General features: G+C 63.0%; 1 protein-coding gene across 2 annotated transcripts in view; it reads right to left on the bottom strand.

The window, feature by feature from the left end:
- Positions 1-2,478: 2,478 nt before the first annotated feature.
- The window catches only part of LOC111168265 (serine/threonine-protein phosphatase 2A regulatory subunit B'' subunit beta), a 52,734-nt gene continuing 33,251 nt past the window's right edge, over positions 2,479-21,961 (bottom strand). For both annotated transcript variants that reach the window (XM_022561891.3, XM_022561889.3), the window contains 11 exons: positions 16,790-16,893; positions 16,449-16,551; positions 15,622-15,696; positions 14,000-14,086; positions 12,660-12,816; positions 8,671-8,719; positions 8,069-8,158; positions 7,485-7,660; positions 6,725-6,843; positions 6,530-6,636; positions 2,479-3,259 (listed from right to left, as the gene is read on the bottom strand). In XM_022561891.3, coding sequence (XP_022417599.1) covers positions 3,109-3,259; positions 6,530-6,636; positions 6,725-6,843; positions 7,485-7,660; positions 8,069-8,158; positions 8,671-8,719; positions 12,660-12,816; positions 14,000-14,086; positions 15,622-15,696; positions 16,449-16,551; positions 16,790-16,893 — 1,218 coding nt within the window. In that variant the 3' untranslated portion in view covers positions 2,479-3,108. The remainder of the gene's footprint in view (positions 3,260-6,529; positions 6,637-6,724; positions 6,844-7,484; positions 7,661-8,068; positions 8,159-8,670; positions 8,720-12,659; positions 12,817-13,999; positions 14,087-15,621; positions 15,697-16,448; positions 16,552-16,789; positions 16,894-21,961) is intronic.

Here is a 21,961-nt window from a genome sequence, read left to right as displayed (position 1 = left end):
TCTGAGCTCCAGTTTCCTCCCATCAGAGCTCTGCCAAGTCCTGAGCCCCGCCCACCTCTGGCCCCACCCTAGAAGCCCCGCCCCTCCTCTGGACCCACCCTGGCTCTAAGCCTCATCCCTCCACCTGAGCCCCGCCCACTTCTCTGAGCTCTAAGTCCCTAGCCCCGCCCACACCTGGCCCCACCCACACTGGCCCCGCCCCCTCCTCTGGGTCCATCCCTGTATAAGCCCCGCCCTCTCCCTGAGCCCCGCCCCCTGGGATGGGCAGGCCTTCGCCTTCCCGGAGGCCCGAGGCCCCGGAGCCCCAGGGGAAGGACAGAGGAGGACCACAGCCACCAGCGCGTCCCCAACCTCGGCGTCCTACTCCTGCTCGGCCAGTTCTGCAGGATCCTGGCAGAGCGTGAGTGCCCAGCCGGCGCCTTAGTGAGGAGCGCCGAGGAGATTCCTGGGGGGCAGGGCGCTCCCCCGTCCCTGAGCCTCCGTGTCCCCGCACGGCGTCCTCGCCGCTGTGAGCGTGGGGAGGGGGCACAGGTGGGCTCCTGGGGAGTCCCCTCACCTGTCCCCATCCAGGTACCCTGTTGCTGCAGGCTCGCCCACCTGTGGCTCCATCCCCGCGGGTGTGCAGGCCTTTGGGGAGGGGACGCGCAGCCTGTCGACAACCCGTTGCCGCCCCCAAGGGGTCTGTGGGGAGGCGAGGGGGGCGGGGCGTGAGAGGCGGGCGTCCTCAGAACAGGGAGCGTCCTCGGTGGGGGGCAGCAGCAGCCCTGCCTGTGCCACAGTGGCTGACCACTCCTGCCACTGCAGAGCTGCCCGCAGGGACGAGCTCCACCTGGACCCCCTGGCCGGCACCTCCGTGGTCGGCGGGGAACCCAGAACCGTCTGCAGGGTCCCCAGTCCAGCAGGTGAGGCGTCCCCTGCGTTGTGGGTACTTGGGGGGCAGTGAGGGAGCAGGTGGGACTCTGCAGCCGCTGGGGTCTCCCAGCTGAGTGAGACCTGAGCCCAGTGTGGGGATGGGAGGGGCCCCTGTGCCGTCAGCACCAGGGATCCAGGCCCTGGTCCCAGTGACCCGGGGCCACTGTATGCACCATCACCAGTGGCTGGCTGGTTGTCAGGTGGCCCAGGCCCCGCTGAGCCACCCCAGGTGCTCTGATACCCCAGGTGTGGACTGGGGCTCGCTTGGGAGCCTCAGGTGTGCACCCAGGTTCACGTGGCTCAGACCACAGGGTCGGGGGTGCCCTGGGGTCTGGCGTCCCTCCTGACTCCGGGCTGGGGCAGTGCTGCCAGAGCCCCGGTGAGTATGGGCCTGGGACGGCCCTTTAGGAGCAGAGGTGCCCCTCTCCGGGGCACCTTGTGCAGACCCCGCGTGGTCAGTGCACCAGCCCAGGAGGGGGCTCCGGGCGGGAGTGCGGCTGGCCTTGCCCCCGGCCGTCTTCACGGCCCCAACAGCCATGGCAGGTGAGGGTCCCCCGTCTGCTTTCTGGGGACTTGCCAAACTGTCCTTGAACTGACTGGGAACCACCCTGTGGGCGGCCAGGCCGACCTCTGGCCCCATATTTGTCGGTCCTGGGCCCTAACGTTTGTGCATCCGTCCACGTGTCCTGAGCACCTGTCCTGTCTATCCGTGGGGCGGGTCTGACTGAAGGTGAGCCACACTGCTGAAGCTCATGTTGGCAGTTCCTCCTCCATCACCAGGGGCCCAGGGGCCAGCGTGTGCCGATGACCCAGGCCTCAGGGCCCCGAGGCTGCGGGGCGGGTGATGGCGGCCCTTGCCCAGGACAGGGCTGTGTGACCCTCAGCTGGGGACCCGCCTGCCCCCAGCCTCCTCAGTGGCCAGTTGCCGTGCCCGGCTGGGAAGGCAGGTGCCAGAGTCGGCCCTGCTCCTGTCCGTGGGGCTCGGCGCGTGGTGCCTGCGGCCCTGCGTGGCCCCACGTGGTCTGGCTATGCGGGGGCCGGCTCCTCTCACCGCTGGCCCTGCCGTGGGCGCGTCTTCTGTCCAGCGCCGCGGGCCCAGCTGCAGGGTGGACAAACTCATTCCCTGAGGTCTGCTCAGCGCCCAGACCTTAGACGACCTGTTCCTGGCCTGGGCAGGGGGCTCGTCGGCCACCTCCCCCTGGACACGCGGGCCGCGCCCTCCCTGTAAGTCTCAGGTTGGTGCCGACTCAGCCGGGCGGACCCGGCGGTGGCCCGAGCAGCGTGGAGGGTGGGTGTCGGGGCCTCCCCGTGGTGTCTGCAGAAGTGACCGTGGGCGAGAGTGGCCATCGGGTGGTGTCAGCCCCACCACCGTGGCCAGAGGGTCAGGCTGTGAGAGCCCCGGGGCCCAGGGCCTGGGACCTGCGCCCCCGGCTCCTTGCCCTGAGGGCCTCCACACCCTGCGGTCTCCCCACAGTGACACCACCGTCTGTCCCCACGTCCCTCTGTGACCTGAGTTCGGAATCCCCGGCTGCTGTGTCCGTTTTTGCCCCAAGGTGAGCCTGGGGCTGAAAATCTTTAAATTCTTTATTTGAAAATACAAACGTGATCTCATAAAACGTTTTTAAACTGCTCTGCACGGCAAATAAAACTCAACTTTACATATGCTGTACATTTACACAAAAACAATAAAAGATATGCTGATGTGGGCGCTCCCTCTGAGGGAGAAGCTGCGGCCCGGGACAGTGGCCCCTGCAGGGGCGCCCACGGGATGGAGGCGCAGGGGCTCCTGGAATGTTCCTGACGACCACACCCCTCCCCGAAGTCAGCGCACATCCACGACCGCAGGCAGATCTTCTGGGGCGGCGCCTGGTTGCCGCTCAGCCAGACGACGCGAGCCTGCAAACACCTACACTTGGAAGCTGGACAGTGGGGCCAAGGTCACCCTGACCGCTGGGGACGCTGGGGCGCGTGCGTCCTCACCGCCAGGCTGGGCCTGGGGCTCTCGCACGCGCGTCAGCTCCTCCAGGGCGGGTGGGGACCCGCCTCAGTGACCGTGACCATCTCTGGCCAGCTTCTGTGCTGAATAAATAAGGTCTCTCCATACAAACGCACTTCACTTTCTGTAAAAGGGCTCAACAAGCACACAGTTCTGTTCCTGAGGCAGAGGCCGCGTTCACGCCCCACAGAGGCCACAGGTCACGAGGGTGGCAGGTCGTCACCCCCGTGCTCGTACTCATATAGCTCGACGGCGCCCAGGCCGGTTGGCGCCTCGAAGAAGGGCCTCTGGGCCAGCGGAGACCGCAGCGCGCTCAGCTTCTGGTCCACGGGGCTGAGCTCCGCCTCATACCTGCAGGGAGGGGCTTGGTGAGGATGCGGGTGGGCGCGTGCCCCACCTGTGCTCCCCTACGGCCAGAGGTGCTTCTGGCAGACCCGACGCGTGAGTGCAGGACTGCCATGCCGACGGCCTCCTTGCTGAGTCCTGCCCGCGGGGAAAACAGGCACATCCTCCACCCAAACTCCTCCAGAGGGTGGGTGGAGGCACCCTCACTGCTGCAGGAGGCCGTGACCCCGATTCCAGGATGGTTGCCAGGAGGCCAGCGTGACCCCGGTGCCAAAGCAGGGCACAGTGTCACAAGACAGTGCAAGTAATCTCTGCAGCACAGTCCAAGGACAAACGGGAAGCCCGCGAACCGCGACCAGGTTTCTCATGGGAAGGCAAGGCCGGTTCAACCACAAGAACCTCGCCATATCTGTATCGGCAGACGACAGGCAAGGAGCCATCTGGCCAAGGCACCTGACAAAGTGTCAGAGTCTCTGCAGACGGCAGTGAAGCGGGGTGTCCGCAGGCTGGGGAAGCACGTGGGCGGAAACATCCCACAGCAGCGTCACGCTTCCCAGGCAGCAGGGGACTCCACACCTGACGTGGGATCAAGGCCAGGCCGTCTCCCATCACCACTTTCATTCAGCATCGTGCTGGGTGGTGGAGGAACCACAACAAGGTGAATAAACTGTATTTCTCTACATCACCAGTGAACTGCTGGGATGGAGACTTTAGTAAGACCTTTTCAACACCAAAAACGATGACGTACTCAAGTACAAATCTCACAAAATTCAGTGTAAGATCCATACACTGAAAATTACAAGACACTGGCAGGAGAAATCAGAGACCTAAATAAACGGAAACAGTGCTTTGTGGATCAGGAAACTCGATGTCACTAAGGTGTCACTGTACCCAGAGCGCTCGTTCCTTCCTCAGAGTCTCAGCTTAATATTGTGTAGAGACAAGCTTGTTCGTAAACGTCCACATCAAAACAAAGGAACCAGAACAGCCAACACCACGCTGAAGGATGCAGGGTCTCACCACGCAGAGGCCAGGTTACCTCGGAGCTGCAGGAAGCACAGCCGGGGGGTGGGGCGGCAAGAGGCCAGCCACACCGGTCACGGGACAGACGGTCCCGAGACCAACTCACAGGTGGTCACCCGGTCACGGTGCCAAGTCTCACCATGTAGAGACCCGGCTCAGCCCAGTAAACGTTCCCCAGGCTCTTCCCGGACAGTCAGGCCGACTCTATATGATTCACACAGAAGCCAGAGCAACTGGAGTGACCCAGACGATTCTGGGCAAGACCAGAGTCGGAGGCCTCACTACGTGAGTCCACTGCCCCCACCCCGAGGCCACGGCAGGCGAGACGGCGTTGCACTGGTGGCTGGACAGATGAGCGTCAGCAGAACCGAAGGAGCTCACAGACAGACCCCACAGACACGGTCAACTGATTCTCCACAGAGATGCTGACCTGGGGGTCTTGCGTTACACTGGACATCCACGTGCATAAAGAAATAACCTGGACCAGACCCCATGCCCCGCAGGGGAGGTCACTCAGAGCAGATCACAGACCCAGCGTAAAGCGGAAAACGCTGAAACTTCCAGAAGGGTCTCTGTGGCTTTGGATTAGGCAATCCTTTCTTACACGTGACACCAAAGCCCAGCCCATAAAGACAAAGTAACAAATGGCAGTTCATCAAAGTTCACAGCGTCTCCTCCGTGATACACAAGGTTAGGAGAAGGAGGAGATACACCACAAACCGCTAGGAAATACAAGTCTCCTCCCTCCTGAAGGACTTGTATCCAGAAGATAAAGGACCCCTGAGACTCGATCAGAAGGAAACAAGTCACCCACGATGGGGAACAGACACAAGACACAGCCGTTCACCAGAAAAGGGCAACAAGGACACGAACAGCTAAAGCCGGGGTGCAATCCTGCTGCATACGTCCGAGTGGCTACAATTTAAAAAACAAGCCAACCGTAACCACGGCAGAGCCGGCGAGGCTGTGCAGCCGCGGGAACGCACGCCCAACGCTGGCGGGGACGCAAAGTGGCGCAGCCACGTGGGAAGATGGGTGGGCGGCTCGTGGAGGTAAAGGTGTGTCTGTCTACCAGGTGACCCAGAACCCCCCGCCCAGGTTCTGAGCCAGGAGACGAGCGCTTACAGCCCCACAAATCCAGCTCGCACAGCTCGACACCAGGGCCGGCCACACGTGCCCAGGCCCGAAGCAACGGACACCAGCAAGCCAACGTCCGTCGCTGGTGAGGACGCGGCCAGGTGTGAAGGGGCCCAGCTCCTGACGCGCCCAGCGACCCGCGGGGCTCTCGGAGGCCTCGTGCTGAGAGCAAAGGCGGGCATGCAGGGGCTGTGGGGTTCCACCTCTGTGACCTTCTGGAGAAGGCCGAACACCTGGACCAAAGACAAGGCCTAAGGGTGGGTGGGATCTGGGGTGATGGGCGTGCTCACCCTCCTGCCCACTCGGAACCCCCTCAGGATGGTTCCCTGGGCAGGCAGAGCTGCTGTCAGCAAACTGAAGCCCCCCCTCAGAGGCGGAGGGTGACCCTCAGGCCCTGGGCTCCACTGCCACCCCATGCACCACACGAGCAGCCGTGCCAACCCCGGCCCCGGTGCCGAGCAGCCCCGTCAGGGGAAGAGGCAGGTCGGGAGGCTCTGGGCGGGGGTCCGAGCCTGCCAGGGACCCAGGCATGAACACTGGACCCCAACACTCCTCTACCGCAAGGCTGCTTTCAAGCCTGAGGACCAAGGCCCTGGGGGAGACGCCCAGTCCCCAGCCCCGCTCCCCTCAGCTGTCCACACCCGTCAGCCACGGGGGAGGAGGGACATTGTCGGCAGATGTGCCCACTGAGCTACAGCCATGCTCCCCGACGGAAGACTCCACGAGGGGCTGCCGTGCCTGCTCCCCTGGCCACCCCTCTGCAGGGGTGGGGTCTGCGCCCCTCCAGCCGCCTGTCGGTCCCACCCCCAGAGGGCGGAGGGAGCTCGGGAGACGGAACCCTGGGAGAGCCTGTGGGAGCCGGGGAAGGGACTACCTCAGCAGCAAGCCCTCCCGGGGTCAGGGCGGCGTGAGGCCGGGCGGTGGGGAGTGGGGCGGGGGGCTGAGGGCCCGGCCTCCGTGGGTCCCTGCCCTCCGGGGGGACAGCGGCACGTGGAGCGGGGCAGGCGTCTCTTGTCTGCGGCCTCAGGCCTCGGGCCGTGACATGGGGCGAGTGTCCCCGCGCCCCCCAGCGGGCCGTCCCCGCGTCCTGGGCCTCCATGCCCGCCGCACCCTTACCCGTCCTCCCAGGGCTCCCCCATGGCCTCCTCAGCCACCAGGATGTCGTACTCCTCAGCGGCGTACCTCTCCCAGTCAGACAGCTCAGGGCCCTCGCTCTCGCTCTCCTGCGGGAAGCATGCGCGTCGTGTCACACGGGGCGGGGGGGGACCCAGAGGTGCCCCCCTGCGCCCCCTCCACGCCCCCCCCACTCACCCTGAACAGGGAGATCTGCTCTCTCTGCTCGTGGTCCAGGTACTTCTCGATGTTGAAGAAGGTGTCGAAGAAGACACTGGCCAGCTTGCACCTCTTCAGGTCGTGAAGCGTGATCCTCCCTGCGGGCGAGGGCGGCACGTGAGCACATGCGGCTCCCACGCACGCCCAGGAGCCACGTCACCTCCGTGCGTGCGTGCGTAACGACACGCCTTAGGACACGGCACCCCCTGCCGCGAACCAGGCCACGAGTGTGGGCAGAAGCCCGGGGGGTGGAAGGGGTCGGGAGACAGGGCCCAACACAGCGAGGGCCGCCCGCCAGTCACCTGAGGGCAGGACCCAAGCTGCCCTGGACCCGCGGACACGGGGCAGGAACCCGCAGCCAGGGCAGGAAGGCCCAGGCCACCATGGTCCCCGGTGACGACACCTGAGACCAGGGTCCAGGACACGGACGCACGACACCGACTAAGGCGGGTGGATTCGGGCAGACCCTCCCTTTGACCCTGGAAGGTGTCCTGAGCGCCCCCGGACAGACGCACCTGGTGGGCTCCCGGCTCCCACACCCACCAAACACACCCCGGGGGCCCCAGCACAGGCCCTCTGAAGTGCCCACACCAGGGGTCCCGGGCTTGGTCTCCGCACGTGGGCCCTGAAGGAGCACAGGCACAGGGCCACGGGGTTGGGGGACCACCTGCCCAACCCCCAAGGACCCACTCCCCCTGGATGTCCCTGTGTCACTGGGGGACCCGCCCCCCGGCATCACCTTCGCTCTGGGGCTTCACCAGGTCCAGCATCTGGCACAGGCAGTCCTCAAAGGGCAGGGCCTCAATGGCCATGCTGTCCAGCCGGCGGCACTGCTCCTCATAGAAGTACTCCAGCTCGAACATGGACAGCACCCCGTCCCCATCCAGGTCCATGCAGCGGAACCAGTACTCAATGCTGTGACACCGGGCCACGGTCAGCATGGCCGCCCAGGACGGACCCCACCACCCGGGGACCCCTCCTCTTCTTATAAGGACACCAGTGCTATGGGATCAGGACCCACCCAGAGACCCCTCCCCCAGTGCGAGCCCCATGTGGGACAGACGCCACCACCTGGGGACCCCTCCCCCAGTGTGAGCCCCGCCTGGGACAGGCGCCACCACCCGGGGACCCCTCCCCCAGTGTGAGCCCCGCCTGGGACAGACGCCACCACCCGGGGACCCCTCCCCCAGTGCGAGCCCCGCCTGTGTCTGACCTTGCCCAGGTGGATCACGGAGCGGGGGCGCCCTCGCTCGGGGGTGACCAGTAGCCCCTGCTTCTAAGTGTTCTAGCAAGTGGAGCAGAGGACAGCTGCCAGACACTCACCTGGTCGGGGTTTTCTTGTCTTCCTCGGAGATCAAGAACCAGACAAAGTCAGCGTAGCTTATTTTTCCTTCTTTCTGCACTTTTTTCCCTCTGGATTCAGGGCCGAATCGAGAGACAAAGACTGCGTCAGGGAGAAGCAGCCTGAGGAGGGGTCCCCGCCCACCTCCCCCGGGGCGTGGGGAAGCCTGCGTCTGGCCCAGTCCTGTACCCTTGGTTCCTACTCGGGACAAGGCCTGAGAGAGACCATGTGACCCGGAGGAGGGTCCCTGAGGCCCAGCTCCGGCAGGAGCAGCCGCCATGGTCACAGCCTCAGGTGCAGGGGCCTGTGTCCCCCGACTGACGACCTCGTGGCAAAGGCGTGTATGTGTCCCAAGCTACGACCCCGTGTGACAATGGCATGCCCCTTACATGTGACCTGACTCGTGACCTCGTGTGACAAAGGTGTGTACGCGTGTCCCTAACCCACGACCTCACGTGACGATGGCACGCACTCCCAGAGCACGGCCACCTCACATCAGGAGCGAACGAGTCAGGCGCGGACGCGCGTGCGGAACGTCAGCCCAAACGCTGACGAGACCAGCTAGCTGAGCGGCGGGACTCACCGCGTCACGGCTCCCGAGAAGATCCTCTCGATCATCTTGGTGGATATGGCTGCAAAAGAGGAAGCAGGCCGTGAGCCCCGCACGCTGCTCCCGGCCCAACGTCGCAGCCTTGCAGGCGGCTGGGCGGGCTCAGGTCTGAATGCCGAGACCCAAGCCCAGTCAGGCGGAACCCTCGGGACCCAATCTCCTGCTCCCGGCCTCCCTCGGGCGCTGCCCGGCATGTTCCAGTCCAGGACCTGAGCGCAGAGCAAAGCAAGAGCGAAGAGCTGGCCCAGGGGCCCCAAGACAGAGCGGGGCGGTAAAGGCAGGACACACACGTCCGCCCTTTCAGAGGCTCTGCCTCCAAACACTCAGTTTGCTGTGATCAGCACACAAATGCATCCAACCCCCAGGCAACTAAGAGGATAAAAGAGTGAAAGACACCAAATTAGTCGGCTGGGGCTGCCATAATGACGGGGCGGCTTCAACAGCACACGTTATTTCTCCCCCAGTCCCGGAGGCTGGAATCTGAGATCCAAGGGTCAGCAGGGCTGGTCCCTCCCGAGGCCTCTCCCCTGGGCATGTAGACGGCCATCTCCTCCCTGGGTCCTCACAGGGTCGTCCCTCTGCGTGTGTCTTGATCTCCTCTTCTTATAAGGACACCAGTGCTATGGGATCAGGACCCACCCTAGTGACCTCATTGTACCTTCGTCCCCTCTTTAAAGACCCCATGTCCAAAGCCAGTCACATCCTGAGGTACCGGGGGTCAGGGCTTCATCGTGTAAATTTTGGGGACACTTTTCAGCCCATACCCAAGACCTATAACCACAAAAATGGAGAAATAAAGACAAAGTATCTTTTCCCCCAAGTCATCCTGCCTCAATGAAAGTCACCTCTAATGGGAAATGACTGGATGGTGTCAGAGGCTGAACAGTGTTTCTCAGAAAGACATGTCCACGTCCTCACTCCTGGGCTGTGAATGGGACCTTATATGGAAACAGGGTCTCTGCAGATGTGACGCAGTGAAGGGTCTGAGATGAGGTCCTCCTGGATGAGGGCGGCCCTAAATCCAATGGCAAGGTCCTTCTAAGAGACAGAAGAGGAGAGACACAGACACAGAGGAGAAGCCCCGAGAAGACAGAGGCAGAGACGGGAGGGATGTGGCCACGAGCCCAGGGACGCCTGGGGCCCCAAGAAGCTGGAAGAGGCGGGAAGGACCCTCCCCTGGAGCCTCTGGAGGGAGCTCAGCCCTGGGACACCCTGACTTCAGACATCTGGTCCCCAGGGCTGGGGGAGGATGGATTTTAAGCCCCTGATTTGCAGTCATCCGATACAGCCGCCTCAGGAAGCCCCTCCTGGATGACAGTCCTTCATAAATGCGTTGATTTTGGACCTCTGGCCTCAGAACTGGGAGGATAATTTCCTGTTCTTTGAGGGTCTGCCCCCACCCCCCGCCTGCCATGACGAGAGCCCCAGGGAACTGGACAGCTGACTCAGACTCACTGCCACGACCGGCAATCTGAGAACAGAACCTGTTCATCCGTGGGACACAGGAAAGGTCAGCTCTGCCCCTCTGCCTGTTCCTTCCCATGATGTAAGGAGGAGCCCTGCCGCCTCTCATGCAGGACCTGGTAGGTTAGGAAGCGGCAGAGGGAAGGGGAGGGACGCATCACAGTGCTCACGTCCACAGCTGGCGGGCTGTGCCCGAAGCCACCCAGTGTCCTGTGCTGGCCGCAAGACCACGGTCCCCACAGTCAGTCGTGTCTCGAGGCCACAACGCCACCAGCCTTGCCTGGTGGCAAAGCCCTAACACCAACCCCACAAGATGCCCTGACGTGAGACCTCGACGAGGTGGACACAGGGATGTGGGCACCAGGAGAGAGTCGTGGGGACGGGCGGGGACAGGTGACCCCCGATCTGGGGAACCAAGTGCCAGCCACCACGGGTCTGCGCCTGGAGCTATTCCCGAGATCACAGAGGCAGTTGGAGTTCAGACCAGGCATCGAATTTAGGGACGGAGTTGAGAGAGACCCACGTCCGCTCAGGCGTCCACACGCCAGCGTTCACGGCACCCTCGCGAGGCCAGTCAGAGAGATACAGCAAGCAGACAGTGCCCCGGGGAGCTCACGTCAGGGGACCGTCCGGGTCCCATCGACCAAAGACAAAACATACGCCCAGAGGATTCAGAAATTCGGTCGTGCGTGTGGGTACGTGAAAAATCCGTTATGTGAAAACGTGCAGTCTTAAGAAAACTGTTTCTAAAACTAAGAACCCGTGGCACACTTAAATTCTGGTCCACTCTGCACCCTGAACATGTGATTTCTTGTCACGGGAGGTGGGAGATGATCATTTTCTCTTATCACAGAAGCATTTACACTGGATCCCCCCGCTGCTCCTGAGCTGTGCGGAGGCCAGAGTTCACCTTTTCAGGCCTCTCTGCGACAAGAACGCACGGAAGCTCAGCCAAACCCAGAAGCCAGAAGTGAAATCTCTCAGGGAACCGTGTCTCTGCTCCGCCGTTCCCTACCCTCAGGACGACTCCCGGGGCCGCCGCCGCCGTCCGACCCGCCGTGGCCCGAGAGGCCCTGAGCTGGAATTTGGCCTTGGGACGGTGCCCCGAGCCGCCCACGCAGACAGAGCACCGTCCACTCCGCGGACGGGCCGCTCGAGGCCCCGACACAGAGCAGGAAGCCGCAGGAGGAGGGAGGGAGGGAGGGGAACGCTGCCCCACCTGCAGAACAGGTGTTTGCTCAGCTACGGGAACAGGTGCTGGGAGCTCAGGGCGGCACCCAGACTGGCCCACACTGGGGCTCATCAGGAGACCTGGCGTGAAATGACGGGTGGGGTGGCCCCCAAATACCTGAGGACAAATGGAGGGGAGGTGGGGCGGGGAGAGCGGGGGGATGGACGGATGCGGCCTGTGTGTGGCAGCCACTACCTCTGCTCAGGACGGGGCTCCACGCCCCCCAGAGAGCGCCTCCACCAACGGCAGGACCTGTGCGTCCTGGTCCCCGCAGGTCCCGTGCCGTGTCCCATGCCCGCCCCATTCCCCATGCATCCTGTGCTGTGTCCCGTGTCTGTCCCGGTTCCCGTGTGTCCCGTGCTGTGTCCCGTGTCTGTCCCGTTCCCATGCGTCCCACGCTGTGTCCGGTGTCTGTCCCGGTCCCCAGGATCCTGTGCCATGTCCCGTGTCCGCCCCGGTCCCCATGCGTCCTGTGCCGTGTCCCGTGTCCGTCCCGGTCCCCATGCGTCCTGTGCCGTGTCCCGTGTCTGCCCCAGTCCCCACGCGTCCTGAACCATGTCCCGTGTCCGCCCTGGTCCCCAGGGTCCTGTACCGTGTCCCGTGTCCGCCCTGGTCCCCAGGGTCCTATACTGTGTCCCGTGTCCACCCTGGTCCCCACGTGTCCTGTACTGTGTCCTGTGTCCTCCCCAGTCCCCACGCGTCCTGTGCCGTGTCCCGTGTCCTCCCCGGTCCCCACGCGTCCTGTGCCGTGTCCCATGTCTGCCCCGTTCCCCACGCATCCTGTACTGTGTCCCATGTCCGCCCCGGTCCCCAGGGTCCTGTGCCGTGTCCCGTGTCCACCCCGGTCCCCACGCATCCTGTACTGTGTCCCGTGTCCTCCCCGGTCCCCACGCGTCCTGTACTGTGTCCCGTGTCCACCCCGGTCCCCACGCATCCTGTACTGTGTCCCATGTCTGCCCCGTTCCCCACGCATCCTGTACTGTGTCCCGTGTCTGCCCCTTTCCCCACGCGTCCTGTGCCGTGTCCCGTGTCTGTCCTGGTCCCCACGCATCCTGTACTGTGTCCCGTGTCCGCCCTGGTCCCCAGGGTCCTGTGCTGTGTCCCTGTCTCCTGTGTGTCCTGTAGGAGGAGACCAGAGGCAGGACAAGGTTCAGGCCTCAAGGGTCAGGAGAGGCAGCCACGCTGGTCTCCCTGGAGACGCAGGAGCCCGGCAGGGCAGCGCCCGCCCCAGTGCTGTGTCCCCGCCGCCCGCAGGCCGCGTCCTCACCATGGTCATTGTGCCGGGCCAGGTCCTGCGCATCAATGAGCAGGTCGTGGTCCGTGTCCAGCTCCCAGAACTTGCAATAGATGACGTAGAAGTGCTCGTAGGAGAAGAACTCCGTCAGCTGGTTGATGTCCACCTCGTCTTCCAGGAGCGCCACGTTCTGCCAGGACACACCCAGAAAACTGCTGTCAGGAACCTCTGGCTGCAGCGTGGAGACGGGCCTCCCGCAGGAGGGACACGCCCCAGGAGTCCCACGTCGTGAGGGCGGAGGGTCAGAGCTGGTGGAGGCCTGCTTGAGGGCTGGGAGTCCAGCACCCAGGTCGGGGTGCGCCCAGTCAGGTCTGCGAGACTGCAGCACGGAGCAGCCCAAGCACGTACGCCCTCGTGGCCGGGGGCTCCTGACGCGAGCGGGTCAGCCCCACCCTTGTTGACACGCACACGTCCACAGAACCCGGGTGCACCGGGGCGGGGCCATGCCTCCGGGATGGATGAGGGGAAAGGAAGGGTACAAGATGAACGGAAGAAGAAAACCGGCGGGCGGGTGGATAAATGAAAGGCAGGAAAATGAATGGATGATGGACGAGTCGGGGGATGAGGGATGGATGACAGGTGGGTGGGGTGATGATGACCGGTGGGCAGATGAATGGGGTGACCGCTGAGAAGCTGGGTGCCGGATGGAGGGATGGAGGGAGGGAGGGGGGGAGGGGGGTGGGAGGGGGAGGGGGGAGGGGGGTGGGAGGGGGAGGGGGGTGGGGAGGAATGGAGGGTGGGAGAGTGGACAGATGGATGACCTAGGAGTTGGTGTAGCGATGGGTTATTGGTGGGGGGTGGAGGGATGAATGAGAGCATGGGTAGACGAAGAAGTGGATGATGGGTGGGGGATGGATGCAGGCACAGGTGATAGGTTGCTGGAGGAATGGGTAACGGCCGGGTAGATGGACAAGAAGGTGGACGACGGGTGGGTGGACTGGGTGGGAGAAACAGGTGATGCGTCAGTCGATGGAGGGACGGGTGACAGGCTGGTGGGTGCAGGGAGAGACGACGGGTGGGCGGAGGGGTGGGTGGGCCGACAGATGACGTGTACGTGGGTAAAGATGCACTGCTGGCGTGTGGGTCGAGAAATGGATGACGCCGGAGAAGGGAGGGAGAGAGGCGGGGTGGGGTAACGAGGACGGCTGGGTAGACGCGTGCGCTGACCGCTGACAGGCTGGTGGAGGGATGGGGGATCGATGCTGGCCAGGTGCAGGGATGGGTGGATGGGTCGCGGTGGAACCTGGGGAGGACGGATGAGTGGGCGGGGGCATGCAGAAGGCCCTGTGTCCCCTCGGCCAGCCGCCACCCACCTGCAGGAACGTGCTCCTCCGGAGCTCTGCGCACGTGATCCTCCCGGACCAGGACCTGTTGACCGTGTAGAAGATCCTCTGTATGACCTGTAGGAGGAGGCCCGTCCCCTGAGCACTGGGACGTGGGGGGCTGGGGTCCCTGCACGTGACTGTGCAGCAACCCCACGTGTGGTGCTGCAGGAACCCAGCCTGGGACCTCGCCTACGAGCTCCTGCCTGGCCTCACCAGGAGTTCTGCACCCTGGGCCGCAGGGCCCCGTGTCGCCAGCAGAGGGCGACCGCCCCGCATGTCACCAGACGGGGGTGGGGGTGGGGTGGGGTGGGTGGGAAGCAGCCCCGCCTCCAGCTGCAGGGAGGACACAGGTGGCAGGAGAAGCGGACCTGCTGCCACATGCGAGGGGATGTCCGGGTGAGACGGCCGCACCTGAGCTGGGATGGCGCGGGCACGCAGTTCCTGCGTGTCTGGGAGCCCTTATTACACTGCAGGTGGTTTGAGAGACTGCCCCCAATGCTTCCGCGGACACTCAACTGACCACTGAATGAAAAACGTTAACTTAAAGCCAGAGAGTGGCCCCTGCCCCCTGCACAGTGAGGCCCACCTTGGCCACGGGGCTCAGCTCCGCTCCCGGGTGGGCATGTCCCCAACTGTGATACCCCTCACCTGTCCCAGGGCATCTGCTCACCTGTCCTCATCTGAGATGTCCCCTCGCCTGTCCCTGTCACGGGCTGTCCCCTCAACTGCCCTCCCGGGGCATCCCCGCCAACCTGTCCTCATCCGAGACATCCCCTTCCCCCGTCCCTGCCAGAGGCTGTCCCCTCCCCCCGGACGTGCCCTGCCTTGTCCTGTCTGCGCAGGGAGGTCGGGGCAATGGGAACGGAGCACCTGGCGCACAGCCCCGTTCACACGCAGCGCTCCCTGCCGCCGCTGGAATGAGGCAGGGCTCCGGGCACCGCTCCTCGGCGACGGGGCCCTCAGGGCGACGCAGAGCGGTGAGGGGGTGGAGGGAGGCCTGGGGAACCGCGGGCACGCGGACTGCCACAAGCGTGTGCTCCGCGCCGCGTGACAAGCGTGCCCCTGGCCGGCGTGCCACGGGGCCGCCGTGCCGCCCACCTCCACCTAGAGCCGGAGGGCCGTCCTCCCCAGGTGACCTCTGACCAGGGAGGGGGTGGGGGATGGGCCATGGGGTCCTCGTGTCCCCAGGCCAGGCCGGCATCCCACCTGGAGCGCTCAGAGCGCCGTGCTCCAACTCGCTGGGGGTGCTCGCCTGGACCCGAGGAGACCCGGCCCTCAGGAGGAGGGCCCCGGGCGTCCTCTGAGGCCCCTCCTGCCCAGAGAGGGAGACCGCTGGGTCTCTGGACGTCCCCTCGCCTGCTCCGCCCTGTCGGACCCCAGGGCATGCGGCCAGGACCACCCAGGCTCTCGCTGAGCGCGCCCAGCTGGGGACCCAGGTGGGACACACAGCCCTCCCCATGCCCGAGCCCCACGCCCGTCTCCTGGTGAGAAAGCGGGCCGTGAAGGGCCACGGGTCCGGGGCTGGGTGTCCGTTCCCTCACGGCGGGCCTGGAGCCCGGGCCTCAGGCGCCCACGGAAGCCACAGGGGCAGCAGACGTGCTCGTACTCACCGTGGTGATGTAGCGGGAGTGGAACTCTGACGCTTCCTTCAGGAATGCCAAGCCCGGATGGGTGTTCACCACGTCCTGCACACAGGGGATGGGACACGGCCCTGGGATGTGCCGCCAGGCCCAGGGATAAGAACGCACGTGTCCACCAGCAACATCCAGGTTCACACATCCAGCCACAGAGCCGCTCACGCAGCATCACCCCAAACACACGGTTACACGAAATCACATCAAATTAAAGGATCACACAGAATCATCTGGGCCACGAGCTAAGGAATCATGCCACCTCTCGCGGCCGAGGGTAATAATCTGACACATGTAAACGTATAAAAGACCACCGTGGAAGTCCATCCCAGATTCTGAGAAAGAAAATTTGCGATATCCTCACTTAACAGAGCACTGCAGTTCCAGGAGCCCTTTAAGTCACTTCTATTCAAATGGTTTTGGTAACTTCGGTTACTCCGTGTTCACGGGGAACACGCGGGTAATCAGGGACCACCTTCGATTCCCCTCTACAAGATGGAACATAGAGCGCTAAATATAACCGTGTTTACATGAACCAGAACGGTGTTTGGAAACGAGCATTCTGCAAACCACGACCGGCTTCTCGTGGGCAGCCCGGCGCCCCGAAGGTGCTAACCCCTGTCCGGCTCCACACTCCACAGGTTCAGGTGTGGAGCTGTCCACACCGTCCTGCCTCTCACGCGGGTTTGGAGGGGCTGCATGGAACCAGCTTCAGAGGAGCCCGCCCGCCCGCCTCCGGGGTGTAGACAAGGGCGCGCCTGCGAGGAGGGGGCGAGGGCATGTGCGGCGGGGAGGCGGGGATGCACCTGCAAGAAGGGGATGAAGTCCTCCTGCGCCAGGGAGTTGCCGCCGGGGCTCACGAGCAGGTGGACGAACTTGGCCGCGTCATCGTGACAGCTCTGGAGCATCCTGGGCGACAGAGGGCACCCCAGCTGCACCCAACGCGCGGCCACAGGCCCCTCCCCAGACTCCGGGGTCGGGTGCTCCGTGAGGACGGGCACAGACGGATGGGGCCCCGCAAGGGAAACGACGGCCGTGCCGGGCACCCCCGGACATCCGTCTCAGTCCCTTACTGTCCCGGCCGCAGGAGCGCCGGCCAGTGGAGGCAGAGGCACGGCCGGACCACCACTCCCGCCCCGGGACTCACTTTCTCCACATGGCGACGAACTTGTGCACGGAGACGGAGCCCGTGCGCTCTCCACCGGCGCCGCAGAAGAGCGGCCCCTTCCAGTAGAGCGGGCAGCCGCAGGCCTGCGGGGGGAAGGGGGGGGACGACACAGGGTTAGCGCGCCCTGGGCCCCCGGCTGCCCGAGCCCCCGAGGTGGCCGGGAGCGCACCGCGTGCACACAGCCCGACCGCGCAGCCCAGCGCCTGCGCCAGCCCCAGGGGCCTCCAGGGGAAGGTGCAGCCTCTCCCAGCCGACACTCCGGAGACGCTGACGGAAATGGCGCTCCCGAGCCTGGGGCACAGACCACCCGCCCCAACTGGAGGTGTCACATTGGCAGCTGTACAGAGGCAACGAGCATGTCCCCAGCCCTGGATGTGCAGCACCTCCGATGACGTGTCGGGACGGCGTAAACGACAGAGAATGTCAGGAGACACTCGGGGTGCGACAAGGACGAGGCTGTGACCCGGGCACATCTCAGGGGTCGAGGCGACCGCAGGGCTGGCGTCCACAGCTGTCAGCGCAGGTGCTGACCGGGAAGCAGGCGGAAAACCCACGCTCTGAGCTTCCCTCCCGAAAACACAGAAGAAGAAGGGCGGAAACAACAAAGGCTGAGAGAAGAGAAAAAGAGAGCAGATACACGACAGAGAAAGTCAACAAGGCTGAGTCAGCTCTTCGGAAAGCTTTTAAGCAAGTAATCACCCCTCAGCAACACTCCTGGAGAAGCAGAAAAAGGAAACGCGCGCTCCGCACATCAGCGGTCACTGCAGAGCCCATCAGCGCTAGACAGACAGGCAGTGGACACTCCCAACAACTGGAGGCCAGGAAACGTGACGACTGCAGGGCGGACTCCTTGACTAACGGACGTGTCTAACCAGAGCTGACAACGGACATCCAGACGGTTCTACATTTCAAGAGACCAAACCCATGGCTTAAAACCTTCCCACTGAGAAAATCCCGGGCCCAGCTTTAGGGAAGAAATCACGTGGATGGTACCCACACTCTTCCAGAGAATGGAAAAAAGGGACGTCTCCCAACTCCTGTTACGAGGCTGCACGTCCTGGACCCTGACACCTGTGAAGGGAGATCAGGCGCCCTCAGCTCCCAGGAACAGAGATGCCAACATCCCACACAAAGCCAGGCCGGCAAATTGAATCCAGCAGTGAAAAAAAAAAGAAAAATCACAGTGAAACAAACAACAGGCCAGGAAACTTAAGAAGAAGAGGGAACACAGCACGGGAATCAGGGGCGTACACAGGAGCCCACGGCTCACGTCTGCACGTGGAGACGCGCAGGCCGGCTCTGCCCTGAGCTGGAAGGGACAGGCTCCACCAGCAGAGACGGAGGAGGGGACGCTCCGGGCAGAGACAAAGGGGAAACTCTGGTAATGCAAAAATACGCGACGGTAGGGAGAATTCCGAAAGGGTTACGAAATACCGGAATTACACTAAGTCCCCTACACACGAACGAGTTCCATTCCGAGAGCACGTTCCGAAGTCCAGTTTGTCGGTAAGTCCAACAAAGTCAGCCTAGGTACCCAAGTAACACAATCGGCTGCATAGTACTGTACTATAGCAGGGTTCTAATACTTCCCATGCAAATGATACGTAAAAAATAAACACAGAAGATGAAGAAAACATTTTTACAGTCCCTTGAAAAGTACAGCAGTCCAGTACAACAGCTGGCACACAGGGGCTGGCGTCGAGGGAACAGGCAAGAAGAGTTACTGCCTGCAGGAGGGAGAGGAGGTGGGAGACAGTAGAGCTGAAGGGTCGTCAGTAGTACGAGGCGGAGGGCGAGCTGCAACGTCACTCTCACTCGTGCCTGACGCTGACAGTAAGCACACTGGCATCTCTAAAAGTTCTCAACTTCAAGGTGTGTACGTAGGGGGCTTATATGTAACAGAAAACCAGCAAAGCTGCGGGATCCCAGGACAATGTACAAAAATCAATTATATTTCCACACACTGGCAACAACCAATTAGAAAATAAAAAATGTAACAGTGCCGGCTATGAACAGCATAAAAAACATGAACCTACAGGTAAACGTAACTGAAAGTGCGAGATCTCTACAAAGGGAATGAGAAAGCGTGGCTGGGAGAAATCAAAGACCCCCCAAATGGAGGGACAGACCATACAGATTCCTGGACTGGACACTTAATGCTGTTGACACATTTTTGACTGGAGACATTACAGGCACAGGCGTTAGTTTCTGCAAAAATCCCACGGTCAATAATGTGTTAAAATGTCAACTCTTCCCCAGACGACCCACAGATTCAACGCAAAGCCAATGCACACCCAGCAAGGTGTGTTTTGCAGAAATCAACCAGCTCATTCAAAGCCCACGTGCAAACGCACACGACTGTCAAGCCTTCCGTGCAGTCACAGCAGTGAGGCTGTGCATCAGGGCAAAGAGGAAGGGACCAGTTTAGGGTCAGACGCCCACGTCCACCCACCAACTCAGCACAGACAAAGCTGGCAGCAGCTCCAAGGGAACAATCGTCTCTACTGAGAGCCCAGCTGGTCGGCGGGGCAACTCTACAAAACCATGAGGGAGGGATCCCGGCCCCAAGCGTGGACGGTGAAACTCCAGAAGGAAATGCAGGAGATCGTCCCGATGCTGGAGAAGCAAAGGTTCCCTAAACATGACTCAAACACCAAAACTCTGAAAGAGAAGGTGGGTGAACTGAACCGCTTCCCCACCAGAACTCCAGGGCATACGTCGCGGAGAGCACAAAAACAAGCCGCAGACCAGGAAAACGTTCGCAGGCCATTATCCTGACAAAGAGGCCACACACAGACTGTAAACTAAGGCAGAGGTACAGGAAAAAAGGCAAAGGGCCCAAGAGAGCGACAGGCCCTGCAGGGAAAAGGGTGTGAACACGGCCAGGACTCCGGAGGGAGAGGCAGAGGAAAGGCGCAAACCGGATCCCCACAGAAGCCCACATTGGCGATGGCGCTCACAGGACCCGGCTCACAGGCATCGCCCGCGGGTCGGGGAGCTGCCGGCAGATAGTTTGGCAGGACGCGCCCCCTGACCCGAGCACTGGCCACGCACGCCCGTGGCCAGGGGCCACCCTGGGGGAGACCACCGGAGTCCACTCCTGCCCACCGCGCCAGGCCTAGAACGTGCCGGCGCCTTATCCTTGGCGCCCCAGGAGGGAGCTGCCCGGCTGCGCGGGAGCCGTGCGTCTGGATGCTCTGTGGCTTCTCGCACACGCTGGGGCGGGGACCACGGGGCGAGGCTCGGGCACAGTGCGGGCTGAAAGGCCTCTACTCCACGCAGGTGGACGTGCGTCCTGGGCGACGGGCAGCAGAGGCTTCCTGCCAGGGATGCTGGCGCCAGGGCCCCAAGGGGGCTGTGTGAGTCAGGGCGTGGAGGACACTGGCCGCTCCCCGGGGTGGGAGGGCGCAGGCGGCAGGGACAGGGGAGGCAGGGGCCTCGGGCATCTTGCCTGGGGTGCTCGTGTGGGCATGTGAGAGCTCGCTGGGTGGACTCGGGCGATGGCACTGTCCTGTCCCACGGCCGTGCGTCCGTCCACCGCACAGCAGGAGCTGTGCCCTTGCCCGTGGGGTGACGCCTGCATTCACGTCCCCAGAACGAGCGGTGCCTGCACTTCCAAGCCCACCCACCCCACAGGCAGCTGGAGAGTCCATCCTAACGCTTTCACTGTGACCTCCGTCCGCTACCTCTCAGGACCGTCTGCAAACATTCTAAGGGAACGGGAAACACCAACTCTGAAATCCAGAGGTACAAAGAAACGCGTTTAAAAGTATGGTAAAATGCCACCCTGAAGGGAAAAACACATGGCAGGGTCAGGTTTTACAGGTCTGTAACGTCTATCTAGTGTACGTGACGGGAGACCCGGGCACACGCCGAGGCCCTCGTCACCCCGTCAGGAGCAGCCCTGCGGTGACCCCGATCCCCGCCCTCACGCCCCTTACGGCACCCCCCGACGCCCACGCACACACAGAGCTCCCCGTCCGTCCACACAGCCTGTCCCGAGCACGGCAGCATCTGGCCGGGGCCTGGGGTCTGGCTGTGCTCACGGGGCACAGGACATCTGACGTCCCCCGTGCAGGACTCTGTGTGCAGACCATGCGCAGGTGCGCGCTGGCCTTTGCCCGGTTCCCGGTCAGGCGCCCCGTGGGGTCCCCTAAGGGAGGGAGCCCCAGAGCAGCTGTGCTCCCACCACGAACACCTGGTGCCAGGAGCGTCTTCTGCTCTGATATTTGGCCTCTGCCCCCGGCTCCTGACATGGAGCCCCCAAGTCCCTTGGAATCTCCTGGGGGGACGGGAGCCTGTTTGGTCGTGGATGGGGCTGTCCTTAAAGAGCCCACGCCATGGTTACTGAGCTAGAACTTTCAGCCCCCCGGCATTCTCTGCAGAGGGCGAGGGCAGAGGTGGAGGGAAGCCTCGATCACGCCCATGGGATGAAACCTCTGAAACATCCCCTAAGGGAGCGGGTTCAGAGGCCTTCCAAGTTAGGGAACAAATCCGCCGTACCAGGACAGAGATGTACCCCAACTCCATGGGGACAGACTGCTGCACTGGGGAGCCCCCGACGCCTCACCCTGATGCCTCTCCACCAGGCTGCTCACCTGTACCCCTCACCGTACCCTTTATAAGGAACGCTTTATAATGAACTGGTGTTTCCCTGAGTCCTGTGGGCTGCTGAGCAAACTGCGGAACTCGAGAGGGGCTCGTGGGAACCCCCGGAATCCAGAGCTGGTCAGACGGACACACAGGTGACAGCCTCGGACTCGGGCCTGGAGTGTGAAATGAGGGCGGCCCTGTGGGTTCAGCACCCCCCCATGCTGACTCCTTCTCCAGGCAGAAGGGCTCAGAACTGGACGAACTGCAGGACGCCCAGATCAAAGCCCACACGTGTGCCGAAAGAGGCCTCCGTGCGCAGGGAAAGGAAGCAGAGACTGTCCTTTTCACGGATCAGCCGTTTGCCCCTTTCTGTGTTCAGAGAAGCGGGTCCACTGATCTCGGGCGCGCAGGCTCCCGAGAAGCATGTCTCCGGCAAGAACAAGGGCCGTGTCGCGATGACGAGAGAGAAGAAGGGTGTGAGGGCGGAGCTGATCTGGGGACAGGAGGTCCTCACACGACACAGCCGCCAACAGAGGCACAAAGGCCACGGCCCCCGGC

The sequence above is a fragment of the Delphinapterus leucas genome, chromosome X, assembly GCF_059928025.1.
Source record: "Delphinapterus leucas isolate spDelLeu-1000000601 "Yukka" chromosome X, BTC_Dleu_Yukka2, whole genome shotgun sequence".
Classification (NCBI taxonomy): Eukaryota; Metazoa; Chordata; class Mammalia; order Artiodactyla; family Monodontidae; genus Delphinapterus; species Delphinapterus leucas.
Note: the sequence above shows the minus strand (reverse complement) of the source record. Positions and strands in the feature narration are given on the sequence as shown.